This window comes from Mustela nigripes, chromosome 1 (assembly GCF_022355385.1).
Source record: "Mustela nigripes isolate SB6536 chromosome 1, MUSNIG.SB6536, whole genome shotgun sequence".
Taxonomy (NCBI): domain Eukaryota; kingdom Metazoa; phylum Chordata; class Mammalia; order Carnivora; family Mustelidae; genus Mustela; species Mustela nigripes.
The window spans coordinates 98,227,851-98,243,253 of NC_081557.1; the positions used below are offsets into that span (position 1 = coordinate 98,227,851).

At 36.6% G+C, this 15,403-nt stretch overlaps 1 protein-coding gene across 2 annotated transcripts in view; it reads left to right on the plus strand.

The window, feature by feature from the left end:
• The window catches only part of RDX (radixin), a 90,842-nt gene that overhangs the window by 57,593 nt on the left and 17,846 nt on the right, over nt 1–15,403 (plus strand). For both annotated transcript variants that reach the window (XM_059417782.1, XM_059417791.1), the window contains exons 14-15: nt 347–589; nt 2,686–2,846. In XM_059417782.1, the coding sequence (XP_059273765.1) occupies nt 347–589; nt 2,686–2,846 (404 nt within the window). The remainder of the gene's footprint in view (nt 1–346; nt 590–2,685; nt 2,847–15,403) is intronic.

Here is a 15,403-nt window from a genome sequence, read left to right on the forward strand (position 1 = left end):
CATTTACGGTGACTTGCTTCCCCTTGTGGCTAAAATGTGATCTCTTAGACATGGCATTCTTTGGCGTTTTACTAGTACCATTTCTCATCAACCATTTGTATAACAGTTTTTGCAGCATTAATCATTCTTGCCAGTATTAACAATTTTAGTAGGTTTTGCAAAGTTATGTAATTTAATTCTGTCACTTCTCCTTGCTGGCATTCTCTATAAAAACAGAGCTTTCATCAGTAAGGCTTATTTTCATTACCCTGAAATATATTTTCTTTTAGGAAGGAAGGATAACTTGATGCTTTTAATTACCAATTTTCAAAAGGAGGTTGCTGATAAGCTTATTTTTAATGTTCAGGCTTTTGCAGCCCAGGAAGATTTGGAAAAGACCAAAGAAGAACTAAAAACTGTGATGTCTGCCCCCCCTCCACCTCCACCACCACCAGTCGTTCCTCCAACAGAAAACGAGCATGATGAGCATGATGAGAATAATGCTGAGGCTAGTGCTGAGTTATCAAATGATGGAGTGATGAACCATCGGAGTGAAGAGGAACGTGTAACAGAAACTCAAAAAAATGAGCGTGTTAAGAAGCAACTCCAGGTATTTAAAATTTGCAGTTGAATGCACATTAATAATATGGGTAGCATTTCCCCCGTTTATTGAGCTAAACTTATTAAATGGGAACATTTTATTTTTTTAAAGTTTTATATATTTTTTTTTATCATGTTCAATTAGCCAACTTATCTCATTATTTTTTGATACAGTGTTCAGCGATTCATTAGTTGCTTATAACACTCAGTGCTCATCACCACACATCCCCTTAATACCCATCACCCAGTTACCCCATCCCTCTCCCCACTCCCTTCTGTAACCTTCAGTTTGTTTCTCGGAGTCCAGAATCTCTCATGGTTTGTCTCCCTCTCTGATTTCTTCCCATTCAGTTTTCCCTCCCTTCCCCTGTGGCCCTCCGCACTATTTATGTTACTATTTATATTCCTTATGTTCCACATATGAGTGAATCCATATAAGTGACTTCTCTGTTTGACTTACTTCGCTCAGCATAATCCCCTCCAGTTCCATCCATGTTGATGCCAGTGATGGGTATTCATCCTTTCTGATGGCTGAGTAATACTCCATTGTATATATGGACCACATCATCTTTATCCATTCACCTTTTGAGGGGCATCTCGGCTCTTTCCGCGATTTGACTGTTGTGGACATTGCTGCTATGAACACTGGGGTGCATGTGCCCCCTTTTTTTCATTACATTTTTATCTTTGGGGTAAATACCCAGGAGTGCAATTGCTGCATCATAGGGTAGCTCTATTTTTAACATCTTGGGGACCCTCCACACTGTTTTCCAGAGTAGCTGTTCAAGCTTGCATTCCCACCAACAGTGTAAGAGGGCTCCCCTTTCTCCATTCCCTTGCCAACATTTGTCATTTCCTGTGTTGTTAATTTTAGTCTTTCTGACTGATATAAGGTGGTATCTCATCATGGTTTTGATTTGTATTTCCCTGATGGCCAGTGATGTTGAACATTTTTTTATGTGCTTGTTGCCCATTTGTATGTCTTCTTTGGAGAAATGTCTCTTCATGTCTTCTGTACATTTATCGACCGGTTATTTGTTTTTTGGGTGTTGAGTTTGGGAAGTTATTTACAGAAGAACATTTGGTGTTTTGTTTTGTTTTGTTTTGTTTTTAAGCCTTTACCACTAGCTGGCCTTGTGGTTGGTTTGTGAGTGGTTGGCCTGTAGTTACCTTGTTTTATTTTTTCCATTGTAGCAAATGTTTGTTAGCCTTGGGTGATTAACCCTTAACTGGTAAGTTATTCTTTAATTACAGCTTGACTCAACGTTAAAAGGTAGGAAGTATTTTAATGCTGTCTTTTTTTTTTTTTAAGATTTTATTTATTTATTTGACAGAGAGAGATCACAAGCAGGCAGAGAGAGAGGGGGAACAGTATCCCTGCTGAGCAGAGAGCCCAATGCGGGGCTCGATCCGAGGACTCTGAGATCATGACCTGAGCTGAAAGCAGGGAACCAACCACTGAGCCACCCAGGCACCCCTTAATGCTAATTTTAAAAGACAAATAAATTTAGTTTTTAACCAGTGAAGTTTGCATTAAAAACATATAATAGACTACCTGTATGACATTACATAATCTGAATTATTTGTTCACATTTTATAATGGCAAAAGATCAGTGTATTAAAAGCACATAATTAAACCAAAATAGGAAATTTTAACTTTATTAGACCTTTTTTCCATATAAGTTCTCTAATTTTTTAATTGGTGAAATCTTTAAATAGTAATAAAAAGTGATCGGGGAGTTTTAATAAAGACTTTGGAGAAAGTTTCTCTGACAGCATAGATTTCAGATCTTAAAATAGCATTCTGTAATATTTCCATTGAACTCTTTTTTTGTAAGTTATTTCAAGTATTGTATGAGAAAGTTAAGGAAATGTAGAATAGTACACAAAGTCATCATGGTTGATGAGTGGAGAAATGAAATGCAAGGAGGGTACTCTTCCCTCACCTCTACCTGTGCTATGACAAAACAGTTTTGTGACAAGGGGAATTTGACTATGGGAAAATGTAAGATTTGTGATTTGTGTATTTTTGTCTTTAAAACTTTTTCATAATCTTTCTAAAACCTACCAAAAAAAATAAGTCATTTTTTTCTTTCTTACCTATAGGCACTAAGTTCAGAATTGGCCCAAGCCAGGGATGAAACCAAGAAAACACAAAATGATGTTCTTCACGCTGAGAATGTTAAAGCCGGCCGTGATAAGTACAAGACTCTGCGGCAGATTCGACAAGGCAACACCAAGCAGCGGATTGATGAGTTTGAAGCCATGTGAGAGCTGTTATTTTGCATACGTGTTCTTCATAAGCTGAACCACCAACAGAGAAAAGCAGGCCTTTGCAGATGTGATGGAACGCATCCCACCTTGCCAAAGCACTTACACCAATTGACTGTGGTGGCTAAAGACATACTTGAGGGGAGCTCTTCAGCATTAAGGCAGTGTAATGTCATGCTTGATTTTCTTTTCCTTTTGGCCCAGGGAGTGGAGGACAGCGTTCCATCGCCTCCTGTCACATTTTCAGTTTCCATTGTTTTCTTTTTCTGTTGGAGATTAACACTAAGGATCATGTCTGACAAATGTGTATGCGTGATTTCAGCACTTTGTACAGTTCAAAGGATGATGGTGACTTTATGAGTGGTTAGCTGGAGCGCCCTGTTTTCTTTTGCCCCTTCCATATTTTGCCTATGTGTATTTCCACATTCTGTCTCACTCATATTTCCCCAGCGTGCCCTTCTCCTTGCTGTGCTGATAGCCATCATTCTGCCATCATACAGGTCATCGGCATGGCTAAAATGAAGGTAGGCAACAGGTTAGACAGTCTTTGATAATTGTGTAGAAGACAGATATGAATCATGAAAAGGATTAGAATGTTTAATAGTGTAGGATGCAGCTGGTGGTTAATGTTTTAAGTCCCAGCTATATTATTGGATATTTGATATTTGCCTACTTAATTACAGTCATCTTCGACAGCCGAATTGATTGGGGTTTCATCTCCTTTCGTCTTTTGGTTTTCTTTGCTTACTGTTCACAAAGGTGTAGACAGCAGGTAGTAGTTCCCTGGGAGAATTTATTGATGAAACACTACCTGCAAATAGTAATTATCTCTGAAAGATAAAGAAGTCTGTTAGAGAAACAGGTGTTTAATTAAAAAAAAATCATTTGTTGGTAACTTATTGTAATCATAAAAAAACAAAAACAAAAACAAAAATCAACCCTGGACCTTTCTGGAAGGGCAGCACATGAAAACATCAGTTCCAAGGAGGGGACAGTAATACTACCTCACTCCTACACCTGTGGTGATTCTTTGTTCCAACCCAGTGGAGTGTGTAAGCTCTGTGTTCTAAAATACATACCAGTACTTTCAATCATGCAAGGAGTATTTCTGAGATTTCCTTCAGAATATCTTAGAGTGCTAAATTTTTAACTGCCTTTGTTGAGCTTAATTGCAGGACCAGCTCTCTTGGAGGGATATTGTATGTCCAAGGAAGAGAGAGAGAGAGGGAGAGAGAGAGAGAGAGAGAGAGAGAGAGAGAGTGTGTGTGTGTGTGTGTGTGTGTGTGTGTGTGTGTGTGTATGTGTGTGTGTGTGAGAGAGATTTGCCCTTGTAGCATATGAATGTCTGTACCTTCATTTCTTGATATAATTGTTACATAATCATTTCAGCAGATTTGGTTTCTAAATCATTGTGCTTATTTTTTTCATTCTCTAGCTAAAAATACGTAAATTTGGTTTGTTAATCCTACTTTAGAAATTATAATTTTAGGTTATATTGAGTTCAGTTATGTCTTAAGAAATCTTTCCAGTTGAAAGATGTTCTAATATTTACATGTTCTGGTATTTTCTTTATTGTAAAACATCTAGACTTGGAGATAAGGAAAGCCTTGTTTTCTCTGTGTGGTTCAGCTACTTTTCATTTGGTATTATGCACTCAAATTTACATTTATCTATTAAAATTGCCATTTTGTTAAGCATTTTTCATGCACAGTAGATTCAAGTTGTGTCTGAAAATATCTCTTGTGCTTTTTTGATTTTGCTAACTATAAAAGGATTAATCTGGGCAGACATGAAAAGGAAAGGCTTCGCTTAATATATTTTTTTTGGACTTTGTAGGACAAAAGATAACTGGTTAATAACCTTGAAGTGACTGTTGTATGGTAGTTGTGCACATGCTTCAAAACACTGCAGAAGAAAATATTTCTCCTTGCAGCACATTAGAGAAATAGATGGTGAACTCTGCTCTTCATGCTTTAAAGCATAAGTGTTCACTGTTCCAAAGCATCAGGGCCATTGCCATAAGTGGAAACTTGGACTTCCATTGGATTTTTATTAATTTTCTACATTTTGAATTGTGTGCACTACCATTGCTACATCAGTTTGATATCAGTGTTGGAAAACTACCAGTTATATTTGCTGTTTATAATCTATTTGTAGATTAGGATTAAAATGGATTTAATCCATTTTTAAAGCTGTGTGAATTTTTCTAAACAGGAACAACTATTTGCAATATGGTTTCATAGTGATTAAACCAGTTATAACTCTTATTAGCAGTTGAGAGCACATGTTCATATAGCAATGTAAAATATATTAATGAGTATTTGGTAAATTCCAACAGACTTTTACCATTAGCATAATTTTGTGTTGTACAATTAAGTTACAATTACATCTATAATTTTGGATAACATTCATTGGTTAACAATAAAGTGACAAAAGCTCATGGCTTCAAGGTCCACTGTTGTTATTTAACATGGATTTTTTTTATATTTCTCAAAATTAGATTCTCTATAAGACCCATGAATCATCACATCTTAAAAGTGAGAAATGGATAGGGAAAAATTGCAAAATCCTCACAGATTTATCTTCCGCCAAATTATACCTCTTTTGGTATGGAAGTAATAGTGATTATTAATTTTGTGAAAAATTAAATTGTTAACTCTCTTGATAACAGAAATCATTTAGGATTTCCAGTCATTGCTTTAATTGTATATTGTTTATAGTTTATTTTTCCTAAAGAAGATATAGTTTCATTGTCATTGATTAATCTTGCTATTAAAATACAAATGTTCTTTAAAGAACTATATACCAAGTGCATTTATTTAAATACATATTTGTATTTTTAAGTGACATTACAGCACAGTTACCATAAATCTAGAAGGTTATTGTCTTTAAAAGCTTCTTCCTGATTTTTAACATAAAGATTATTCTTCTTAAGTCATAAATCTGTTCTAAAAGGAAAAGCTGAGCGTCTGCTCAGTTTATAGTAAACTGAACTGTTAACTGTCACTTGATTATTTTTTTCTCAAAGTCAGGTAGTGATTTCTTTATTCCAGTCTTTTCAGAAAAGAAAGGGGAATTTTATAGGATTGCCTTATTTCTACAGTTTTTCTTTAAGAACTACAATTACCACTTACAAAGTTGTCTTAGACTATATTAGAATTCTCATTCCTAGTGATTATTAGAGGGGTGCTTATTAGAGAAGAATTTCAGTATTAGTGTTAGGATTAAAAATAAAAAATGTCCCTAGTTTCTGTCTCAATTTTTATTACTTTGTTGATTAGTGACATTTGTAGAAATGAAAGTGAAAATTTTTTAGATTCAGAAACATCCCATTCTATGTATGCATGAGAAAAACAATAGGTTTTTTTTTTTTTTTAATCTAAAGCTGTAAACTGTTAAGCTTTAAGTTTTAAGTTTAAAGAATTCTAGCCTTTATCATTAATTTGCTGAACTGATTAATAAACCAAAATTTAGATATCCTTAAGAAGGATAAGGGAATCTTTTTAATAGGGAGCTAGCTATACTCGTAGATCCCTTTTTTTTTTTTTTTTGGACCCCTTCCTCTTTTAAGTTGTTTTTTTTTTTTAAGATTTTATTTATTTATTTGAGAGAAAGACAGAGAGAACTGAGTGAGGAGAAGGTCAGAGAGAGAAGCAGACTCCCTGTGGAGCTGGGAGCCCGATGCGGGACTCGATCCCGAGACTTTGGGATCATGACCTGAGCCAAAGGCAGTCGTCCACCCAACTGAGCCACCCAGGCGTTTTAAGTTTTTTAGATGAGCAGAACTCAAGCATTTTCTTTTTCTGCACTTCATTTTTGTAATTAGAAGATAATCTATCAAATACACTATTGTGGTTTCTTATGTAAAAGGGCAACATTCTAGTACATTTGAAAAGTTCAGTGGATTCTGCAGATGTTCCCATAACTTCATAAAATGTCAAGGCAATCCTCACATTCAACACTGGTGGTGAGGAGACCTTGGCTCATATAGTATTTCACATATTAAAGTATTTCCCATATTCCACATATTAAAGCTTATCACATTCTCATCCTTGACTTTTCTTCTTTTAAGAAAAAATCTTAACTCCCATTTTTTCCTACTGGACCTACCTCTTAATACATCCATCTTTCAAGATTTTAAGAGCTGCCATTTTCCTTCCAGAAAGATCCTGACTCCTTGCTTTGTTGCCTCCGTATTTTGACTTCCCTTAAACTCTGTGATACAAGAGTTACCTGATTTCAGATTACATATATTGCTTTAGGAGTTGGAGTAGCCATCATTTAACGACAGAATTTTAAGGTAAAAAGTTATGACTGAGATAATTACCCAATGGCACATCTTTTAAATTCAGGTTTATGTTTGGCTCTGGAGTTTTCCAGATTCTAATTTAAAGACCTTAATTTAGCTGTTATATTTTTATATGCTATACTCTACATATGGCAGCAAGATTAGAATCATGGTGATTCTGTTTTGGACTGTCTTACAATGTGAAAGTTTCAATTCTAATTTCTCTTACCTCTTAGATCATTTGCATTAATCTGATAAAATACTAGATTTCTCTTAAGATGGCAGCATCACTTTGTTGATTCGTGGTGTTTGTATGCCCAGATTCCTCCGTGCTTATATGAAGTCAGTTGCTTCCATCCATGTAATTTATTATTTTTATTACTTGGTTTCAGTTGTTCACTTTTATTTAATGATCATTTTAAAAAATTAAGATTCACTTTGATATTTATGCATGTCATTTAGTTTACTCCTAAAAGTAGTTATACTGGTTTTCAGTACTGTTGACTGAATCTAAAGAGCTAATGTCTGTCTTCCTACTGATAATACGGCATCAGAATCTCTGAAATTTAGGTGATGGTCCTTGGAAAAATTCCTTTTGATAAAATGTGGATTCATTATGTGGAATTCTTTGTTGTGTTACAGCATATGCTATGATAACCCTTTTAATTTTTTTTTTCAAGTTAAAATGTCTTAACTTATGTGTTAGACCTAGAAATGCACGTGTATTTTAGACTTAGAAGGCAATACCTCCTCCCTCCCTTTCTTTTGGTTTAAACTGAAAAGTCTCTGTAATTCAAGTCTAGCACTGGAATCCTGTACTATGACTCCATTTATGTCATTGTTTACTTTAAAATTTTAGCTGTTTTGGATAAAAGATACAGTTGTATGATGAAAGAAACTATAGCATAAAGAAGGTCAGTAGAAGAAATTAATGAATAAGGGTGAGAATAAGAATGAGAGTCTAGTTTTTCAAGTTTGCTTATTCCCGGATGAATTACTTAATTTTTATTGCATCAGTTGAATTTTAAACACTGTATTTAAAGCTTTTTTTTTTTAATTTGAGAGAGAGAGACCACAAGTAGATGGAGAGGCAGGCAGAGAGAGAGAGAGGAAAGCAGGCTCCCTGCTGAGCAGAGTCCGACGCAGGGCTCAATCCCAGGACCCTGAGATCATGACCCGAGCCGAAGGCAGCCGCTCAACCCACTGAGCCACCCAGGCGCCCTAAACACTGTATTTAAAGATATCTTTTAAAAAGTGCCTAATTGCAAAAGTTTTTCTATCTTTGTAGTAAAACTCGTTTTGTATCCTACTGACACACCAGTCAAGCATAGTAATTCTTAATATTTGTGTTAAATGTTAGAAGTTTCATGGAGTCAGTTTTCAGTTGAATCTTCATTTTTTTAGTTGTTAAAATATATAAAACATAAAATTTACTATTTTAGTTGTTTTCAAGTATGTACTGTTCAGTGACATTAACTACATTCATGTTGTACAGCTGTCGCCAGCTGTTCATCTCCAGAACTTTCTCATCATGCCAAATAGAATCTGTACCAAACACTCATTCCATCCCTCCATCTTCCCAGACCCTGGTTACTGCCACTTTCATACTTTCTGTCCTCTGAAAGTGACTGCTTTAGTTACTCACGTTTGTCCTTTTGTGTCTGACGTCCTTCACTTAGCATAATGTTTTCAAGGTTAATCCATGTTATATGTATCAGAATTTCACTCTTTCCAAAGGCTGGTTAATATCCCAGTGTATGTGTGTGTGTGTGTGTGTGTATGTATATACATATTATATATAATATGTATATATATATATATATATATGCACCATGTTTTTAAAAAAATCTGTCAGTGGACATTTAGATTGTGTCCACATTTGACTTATGAACAGTGCTGCTGTGTACATTGGTACACAAATATCTGTTCTAGCCCCTGTTTTCAGTTCTTTGGGGTACATATTCAGAAGTAGAATTGCTGAATCATGATCATCTTATATTTAATTTTTTGAGGAATTGCCATGTTATCTGTGCAGCCACTGCTCCATTTTACAGTCCCATCAGCAAATGCATAAGGGTTCAGTTTCTCCACATCCTCACCAACAACTGTTATTTTTTGGTTTTTTTGTTTTGTTTTGGAGAATGGCCATCCTAATAGGTGAAGTGGTATCTCATTGCAGTTTTGATCATTTCCCTTTGATGCAATTCTCTGATACTGAACATCTTTTCATGTGCTTATTCACCAGATATATACTTTCTTTGTGGAAGCATTTATTCATGTTTTGTCTACTTTAAAATTGAGGGGTTTTTTTGGTTTTATGTATTCTGGATTTTAATCCCTTGTCAGATAATATGAGTTGTAAATAATTCCTTGCTAGATAGAGGAGTTGCAAGTATTCTCTTCCATTCTTTGGGTTGTCTTTTCACATTTTTGATAGTGTTTTCTTTGTTGCACAAAAGCATGTAATTTTAATGAAGTCAACGTATATTTTCTTTTGTTGTGCATGTTTTTTAAGGAGAAAAACATCTTTTGACTAAAGTGTTCCTGAAAAGATGTAAAGTAGAGGATGGTTTTGTACAGTGGTTCGAGTCTATAAAGAGTAGGCTGTCTTGACAGGTAGGAAATGTGATTTCACTGTGCACAGACAGCAGGATGGTGAGGTCAGGGTAGGCTAGGCCAGGAGTTTATGGAGCCTTGACTCCTGTGCTGAGGTGGTTTAGTTTGATTTGAAGACATCTGGTGCTTTTTGGGAACACAGTTACTAAGGGAACAATAACTAAACTTTGCTCCAGAGGAGAATTCGTGCTGCTGAGTAAGATATAATACTAGAGAGTGTGGATATGTAAGGAAAGCTTAGTAAAGAACTTCATATCCAGTAATTAGCCTGAAGAAAGGCTGTGGTCATGGTAAAGAATTGTATTACTGCCGTCTGAGAATTTAAAGGAAATATCTAGATGTAATTTATTCTCATATTTGCTATGTGTAATTAATATTTTTTCTTCTGCTTATTTTCTACATGATCTCTTTGAGGACAGTTGAAACCTCTGTTTTCATTCTTTTATCTGTGACCTTTTGGAGAGTTTCTTCAGTGGCACAAAAAGAATAAAAATTGAAAGACGTTCAAGAACAAATCGATTGGATTCTGAGTGCTAATACCAGGTCTTACACTCTCCCAGTTTTGTTTTGTTTTGTTTTTTAAGGTTTACTTATTATTTTACAGAGACAATGCAGTGGTTGGGGGTGCAGAGGGAAAGGGAGAGTCTTTTTTTTTTTTTTTAAGATTTTATTTATTTATTTGACAGAGAGAAATCACAAGTAGATGGAGAGGCAGGCAGAGAGAGAGAGGGAAGCAGGCTCTCCGCTGAGCAGAGAGCCCGACGCGGGACTCGATCCCAGGACTCTGAGATCATGACCCGAGCCGAAGGCAGCGGCTTAACCCACTGAGCCACCCAGGCGCCCGAAAGGGAGAGTCTTAAACAGACTCTGTGCTGGGCTTAATCTCATAATCCTGTGATCACCACCTGAACCAAAACCAAGAGTCAGACGCTTAACTTACTGGGCCACCCAGGTGCCCCTGTACTCCAGTTTTTATTAGCAGTTACAGAGTTCTGAAGTTGATGGTCTGTTTCAGCATATTTCTCTGGAATCTGATTCAGACACTTTGATGTAATGCCTGACCAAGGTTAATATCCATGTATTTTGAATCACTAATACTTGTTATAAACAAGAAACATAAGAAAACTTAATGCAGGTGCACCTGGGTAATTCAGACAGTTAATCGTCTGCCTTTGGCTCAGGTCATGATCTCAAGAGTCCTGGGATCGAACCTAATGGATCGAGCCCTACATTGGGCTCCCTGCTCAGCGGAGAGACTGCTTCTCCCTCTGCTTCTCCTCTGGCTCATTCTCTATCTCTCTGTCTTACTCTCTCTCAAATAAATAAAGTCTTAAAAAAAAAAACTATTAACGCAGAGTGCATTTACAGCAATCGTGGCGTCAGTGTCGTTTCTGCTTCCCATTGGTCCTGATGATGTAGTGACTGGAAGAAAGAGGATTTTTTTAAATAGGTTTTAAGGACTTAGAAAAATAGTCCTTTCAGATCAGTATGAAGGGGTCAAATTACTTACCAAACAACTCAGATTGTCGATTATTTCAGAATATACATATGAAATTATTCACTGGCTGTGACAGCTTTGAACAACTTTGGAAATTTCTGTAGGTTTTTAAAAGTTGAGATTTTACCCCCCCCCCGCTCTTTTTTTTTTTTTTTTTTTTTGCTTTTATTTGCCCAAGAAAGAAAGAGAGAACAAGCAGTGGGGAGTGGCAAGCAGAGGGAGAAACAGACTCCCCACTCAGCAGGGAGCCTGATGCGGGACTCGATCCCAGGACCTGGGATCATGACCTAAGCTGAGGGCAGACATTTAACCAACTGAGCTACCCAAGCACTCTAAAAGTTGAGGTTTTAAAAGTTAAGATTTGATTATGCTTCATCTGTGTGGCTTTTGCTGGAGGTAGGATTTGATTCATCTGTTTATGCCCAAATAATACATTAGGGTTTTTCTTACTTTTTGTTTTCCCCAGATAATTCCTAATATACTTTACTAATTAATTTTTAGGCCATAAAAGTTTTTGGACATAAGGAAGTACAGTCTTTTGGTAATCTAAGTTGCAAGTGGATGGTTTTCTTTTCCACTAACTTTAAGATACAATACCTTACCATTGTAGCTTGAATGTAGAATGTTACAACTTTTAAATTTGTGTTTTATTTTATTTATTTAAAAGATTTTATTTATTCATTTATTTTACAGAGAGAGAGACAGCGAGAGAGAAAACACAGCAGGGGGAGTGGAAGAGGGAGAAACCGGTCTCCCGAGGAGCAGGGAGCCCAATGTGGGGCTTGATCCCAGGACCCTGGGACCAGGACCTGAGTTGAAGGCAGATGCTTAACCAACTGAGCCACCCGGGTGCCCCTTAATTTGTGTTTTAAAAGTACTTTCAGGGACACCTGGGTGGCTCAGTTGGTTAAGCGGCTGCCTTCGACTCAGGTCATGATCCTGTTGTCCTGAGATCGAGTCCCACATGGGGCTCCTTGCTCAGTGGGGAGCCTGCTTCTGTCTCTGTCTCTGCTTCCACTCTGTCTGCCTGTGCTCGCTCACTCGCTCTCTCTGACAAATAAATAAATAAAATCTTTGAAAAAGGAAAATAAATAAAAGTACTTTCTGTACTTTCACATAAAATATTTCAGTGTATGTAAAAGGAAATAATTCCAAGGTCTCTTTACTTTCTAAATAGTATTTGCAAATGTGGTATCAAACAGTGTTTTTAATAAACCATAGAATGAGAACCTAGAACCTAATCATCTGTATACTGTATAGTCTAGTATTATATGCTGGGCCACATTATATTATATATATCAGCTTATAGTATAAGCTGATGCTTTAAGGATGTTTATAAAGACGTTGGGAGACATAGACTGTATTAGAGGCTCTGCATCAAAGTGTATAGAAAATGTATTCATTGGAAAAGTAGTTTTGCATCTTTAGGGGGAATACAGGCATTAACATTGTTGGGGTGTTCTCAAGCATTAGAACTGGAAGTGAATGTATCTTCTCGATTACTGGTCTGATGCTTTCAGGTAAGAAAATGTTCTCTACCACCTTTTATTTTTGAGCCATTGTGCTTTAGGCTTTAGACATGAGAAATTTAAAAATCTTTCAGTTCAGTGGTGTTACGAAGGGAATGCTGCATGGGAGACAAAGGAGGCATGGCTTTTTTCCATAAAGTGATAAGACTATTACATATGTACTTGCACATTCATTCTGCCAGGGATTTGCAAAGCAATTGCTGTTTGTGCAACGCACAGTTAGGGGTTGATTGCTGTTTGTGCAACGCACAGTTAGGGGTTGGCTGAGGCCCTTTGACTCTGTTGTCGAAATGGTAGTCAAGTCACGGAGTTGAGCCATGGACCCAAACTGAGATGTAGAAAGTCAAGTAGTAAATAGCAGAAGTAAAGGTGCAATAAAATGTTGGAAAGTTAGTTGGGAGTTAAGTTAGAGGTTGCTTACTAGGTCCTAATTAGCAAATAAGAAGCATGATACCGACTTGAGTGATTTGGCCGGGAAGTGTTTTCTTCATTTATAAAATGACAGCAGCTTGGGGAGCAGTAAAGTTTATAAATTCATCACTAGGCAGGCTAGCTAATATTTTAGATTTGTTAACTTGCTTCTCTGCCACTGAGGAGTTGCATATTCCTTAACATCCAACATAAATGTGTCTGATTTTCTTACAACAGTTTATTTAATATAAGCCATCTTATTAATAATGGTTTATATTAGGATAGCCAGTATTGACACATAATTTAATATTAATGAACATTTTCATTCTATTGGTTTTAACTTGCTATTAAGTTTAGCAGTTTTTACTACAAAACCTTTTTTTTTTTTAACCTTAAGTAAATATTAGGATGTATATTCCCTCAGCAGTACAGCAGTACAGGTAGGGTTTTCTTCTGAAACCCTCGTTAATTGTGTTGAGTTTTGTAAATTTATAATGATAATGGCTTATAACAAAGCATGAGAAAACAGGGTTTTTAAAAAAGATTTTATTTATTTATTTGAGAGAGTATAAGGAGGGGAGGGTCAGAGGGAGAAGCAGCCCCCCTGCTGAACAGGGAGCCCAACGCAGGACCCGGTCCCGGGACTCCAGGACCATGATCTGAGCCAAAGGCAGCCGCTCAACCAACTGAGCCACACAGGTGTCCCCAGAAAACAGGTATTTCAAGATTTTTTGGTAATTTTTCTTTGGAGACTTTTAAACACTAACGTGGCCCAGTTATTGTCAATTCCTTCCTATTCTATTAAAAAACAACAAAAATAAACTTTTCACCATGCTTAAAGAAAATTGTTTAAAAAAGAAAAAAAAGAAAGTGCTGGGTGACTCAGTTGGTTAAGCGACTGCCTCCGGCTCAGGTCATGATCCTGGAGTCCCAGGATCTAGTCCCTCATCAGGCTCCCAGCTCAGTGGGGAGTCTGCTTCTCCCTCTGACCCTCCCCCATCTCATGTGCGCTTTCTTTCTCTCTCATTCTCTCTCAAATAAATAAAATGTTAAAAAAAACTAGGAAAGCAGGTATTAAATTACAAGTGTTTTTAGGAAAACTGTTTTTCATTGGCTTCCAGTGTTAGCTTATCATGTGTTGAAGTTGCCGAATTCTAAGAGTACTCTGCACTTTAGGTGCTGTTTAGCTACTGTGGCTAAAGCCTTATTTTAAAATGTTAAATCACTAGAATTTTTAAAAAATAAGTGATCTCTGAAACATGGAACAAGTCAATAGCTAGACTAGAATAGCACTCAAAAAAGCCTTCTTTCTCCATCCACTGATCTCCAGCTCTTACCAGAGGTCACTGTTGTTTCCACCCGTGCCTCCTGTTGGAGGTAACCTGTATCCAAGCGTGTGTGTCATACGGACTTACTGTGGCTCATGTTCACCCAAGCCTTCTGGACGCATGGTTGTGCACTTCTCACTGCACAGTGTGTTTTGGAAATCATCACCTATTGTCCAAAACTCCTGTAGCATTTCATTGTACAGCTGCTGCATCACTGCTGGGAAACGTTCTTGTTTTTACCAACCCTTTGCTGTGGTAAACAATACTGTCACGTATTCTTGCACAAATACTGCTTGTGTTTTATTCCAAGAAATTGTGTTACAGTCTAGGGCATGAGGTAAGTCGACAATATCTCTTGTGTATTTTAGGTATTCCAAAATTATGAGATTATGTTTTATTTAAATGTGGGTGTACTTTTGACCTTTAACAAATTTAAATAGTAATATGTGCTTATGGAAGCACCTTTAATAGGAAAATAGACATTTCTCCTCTCCCTTAATTGAATTTCTGTGTATTAGGTTTACTTCAAAGGTAGGTGACCCAGCTATAATGGTTTTAACATTTCACTTTTGGGGCCCAAGTGAGAAAGATCTGCCAATAACTAAAATTTCTCTGACTTCTTCAAATTCTGTAGTCAGAAAATGTTACTTAAAAAACAGTCAGTAGGGTAGGGTTTTCTAAATGTATGTTGGTGGCTTTTTGGTTCTTGATTTCCTTTGATTGCTACCATATCCTCAGGGGTTTGAGTCTGCTTTTGCCTATTTCTGTTAAAACAGCAACAACAAGCTCAGGTCCTCGTAAAACACTTAGTGATCTAAGGTACTTTACCAGGACACCAAACAATAATAGAAAAAGTATTACAGGCAATTTGATTCTGTGAGGG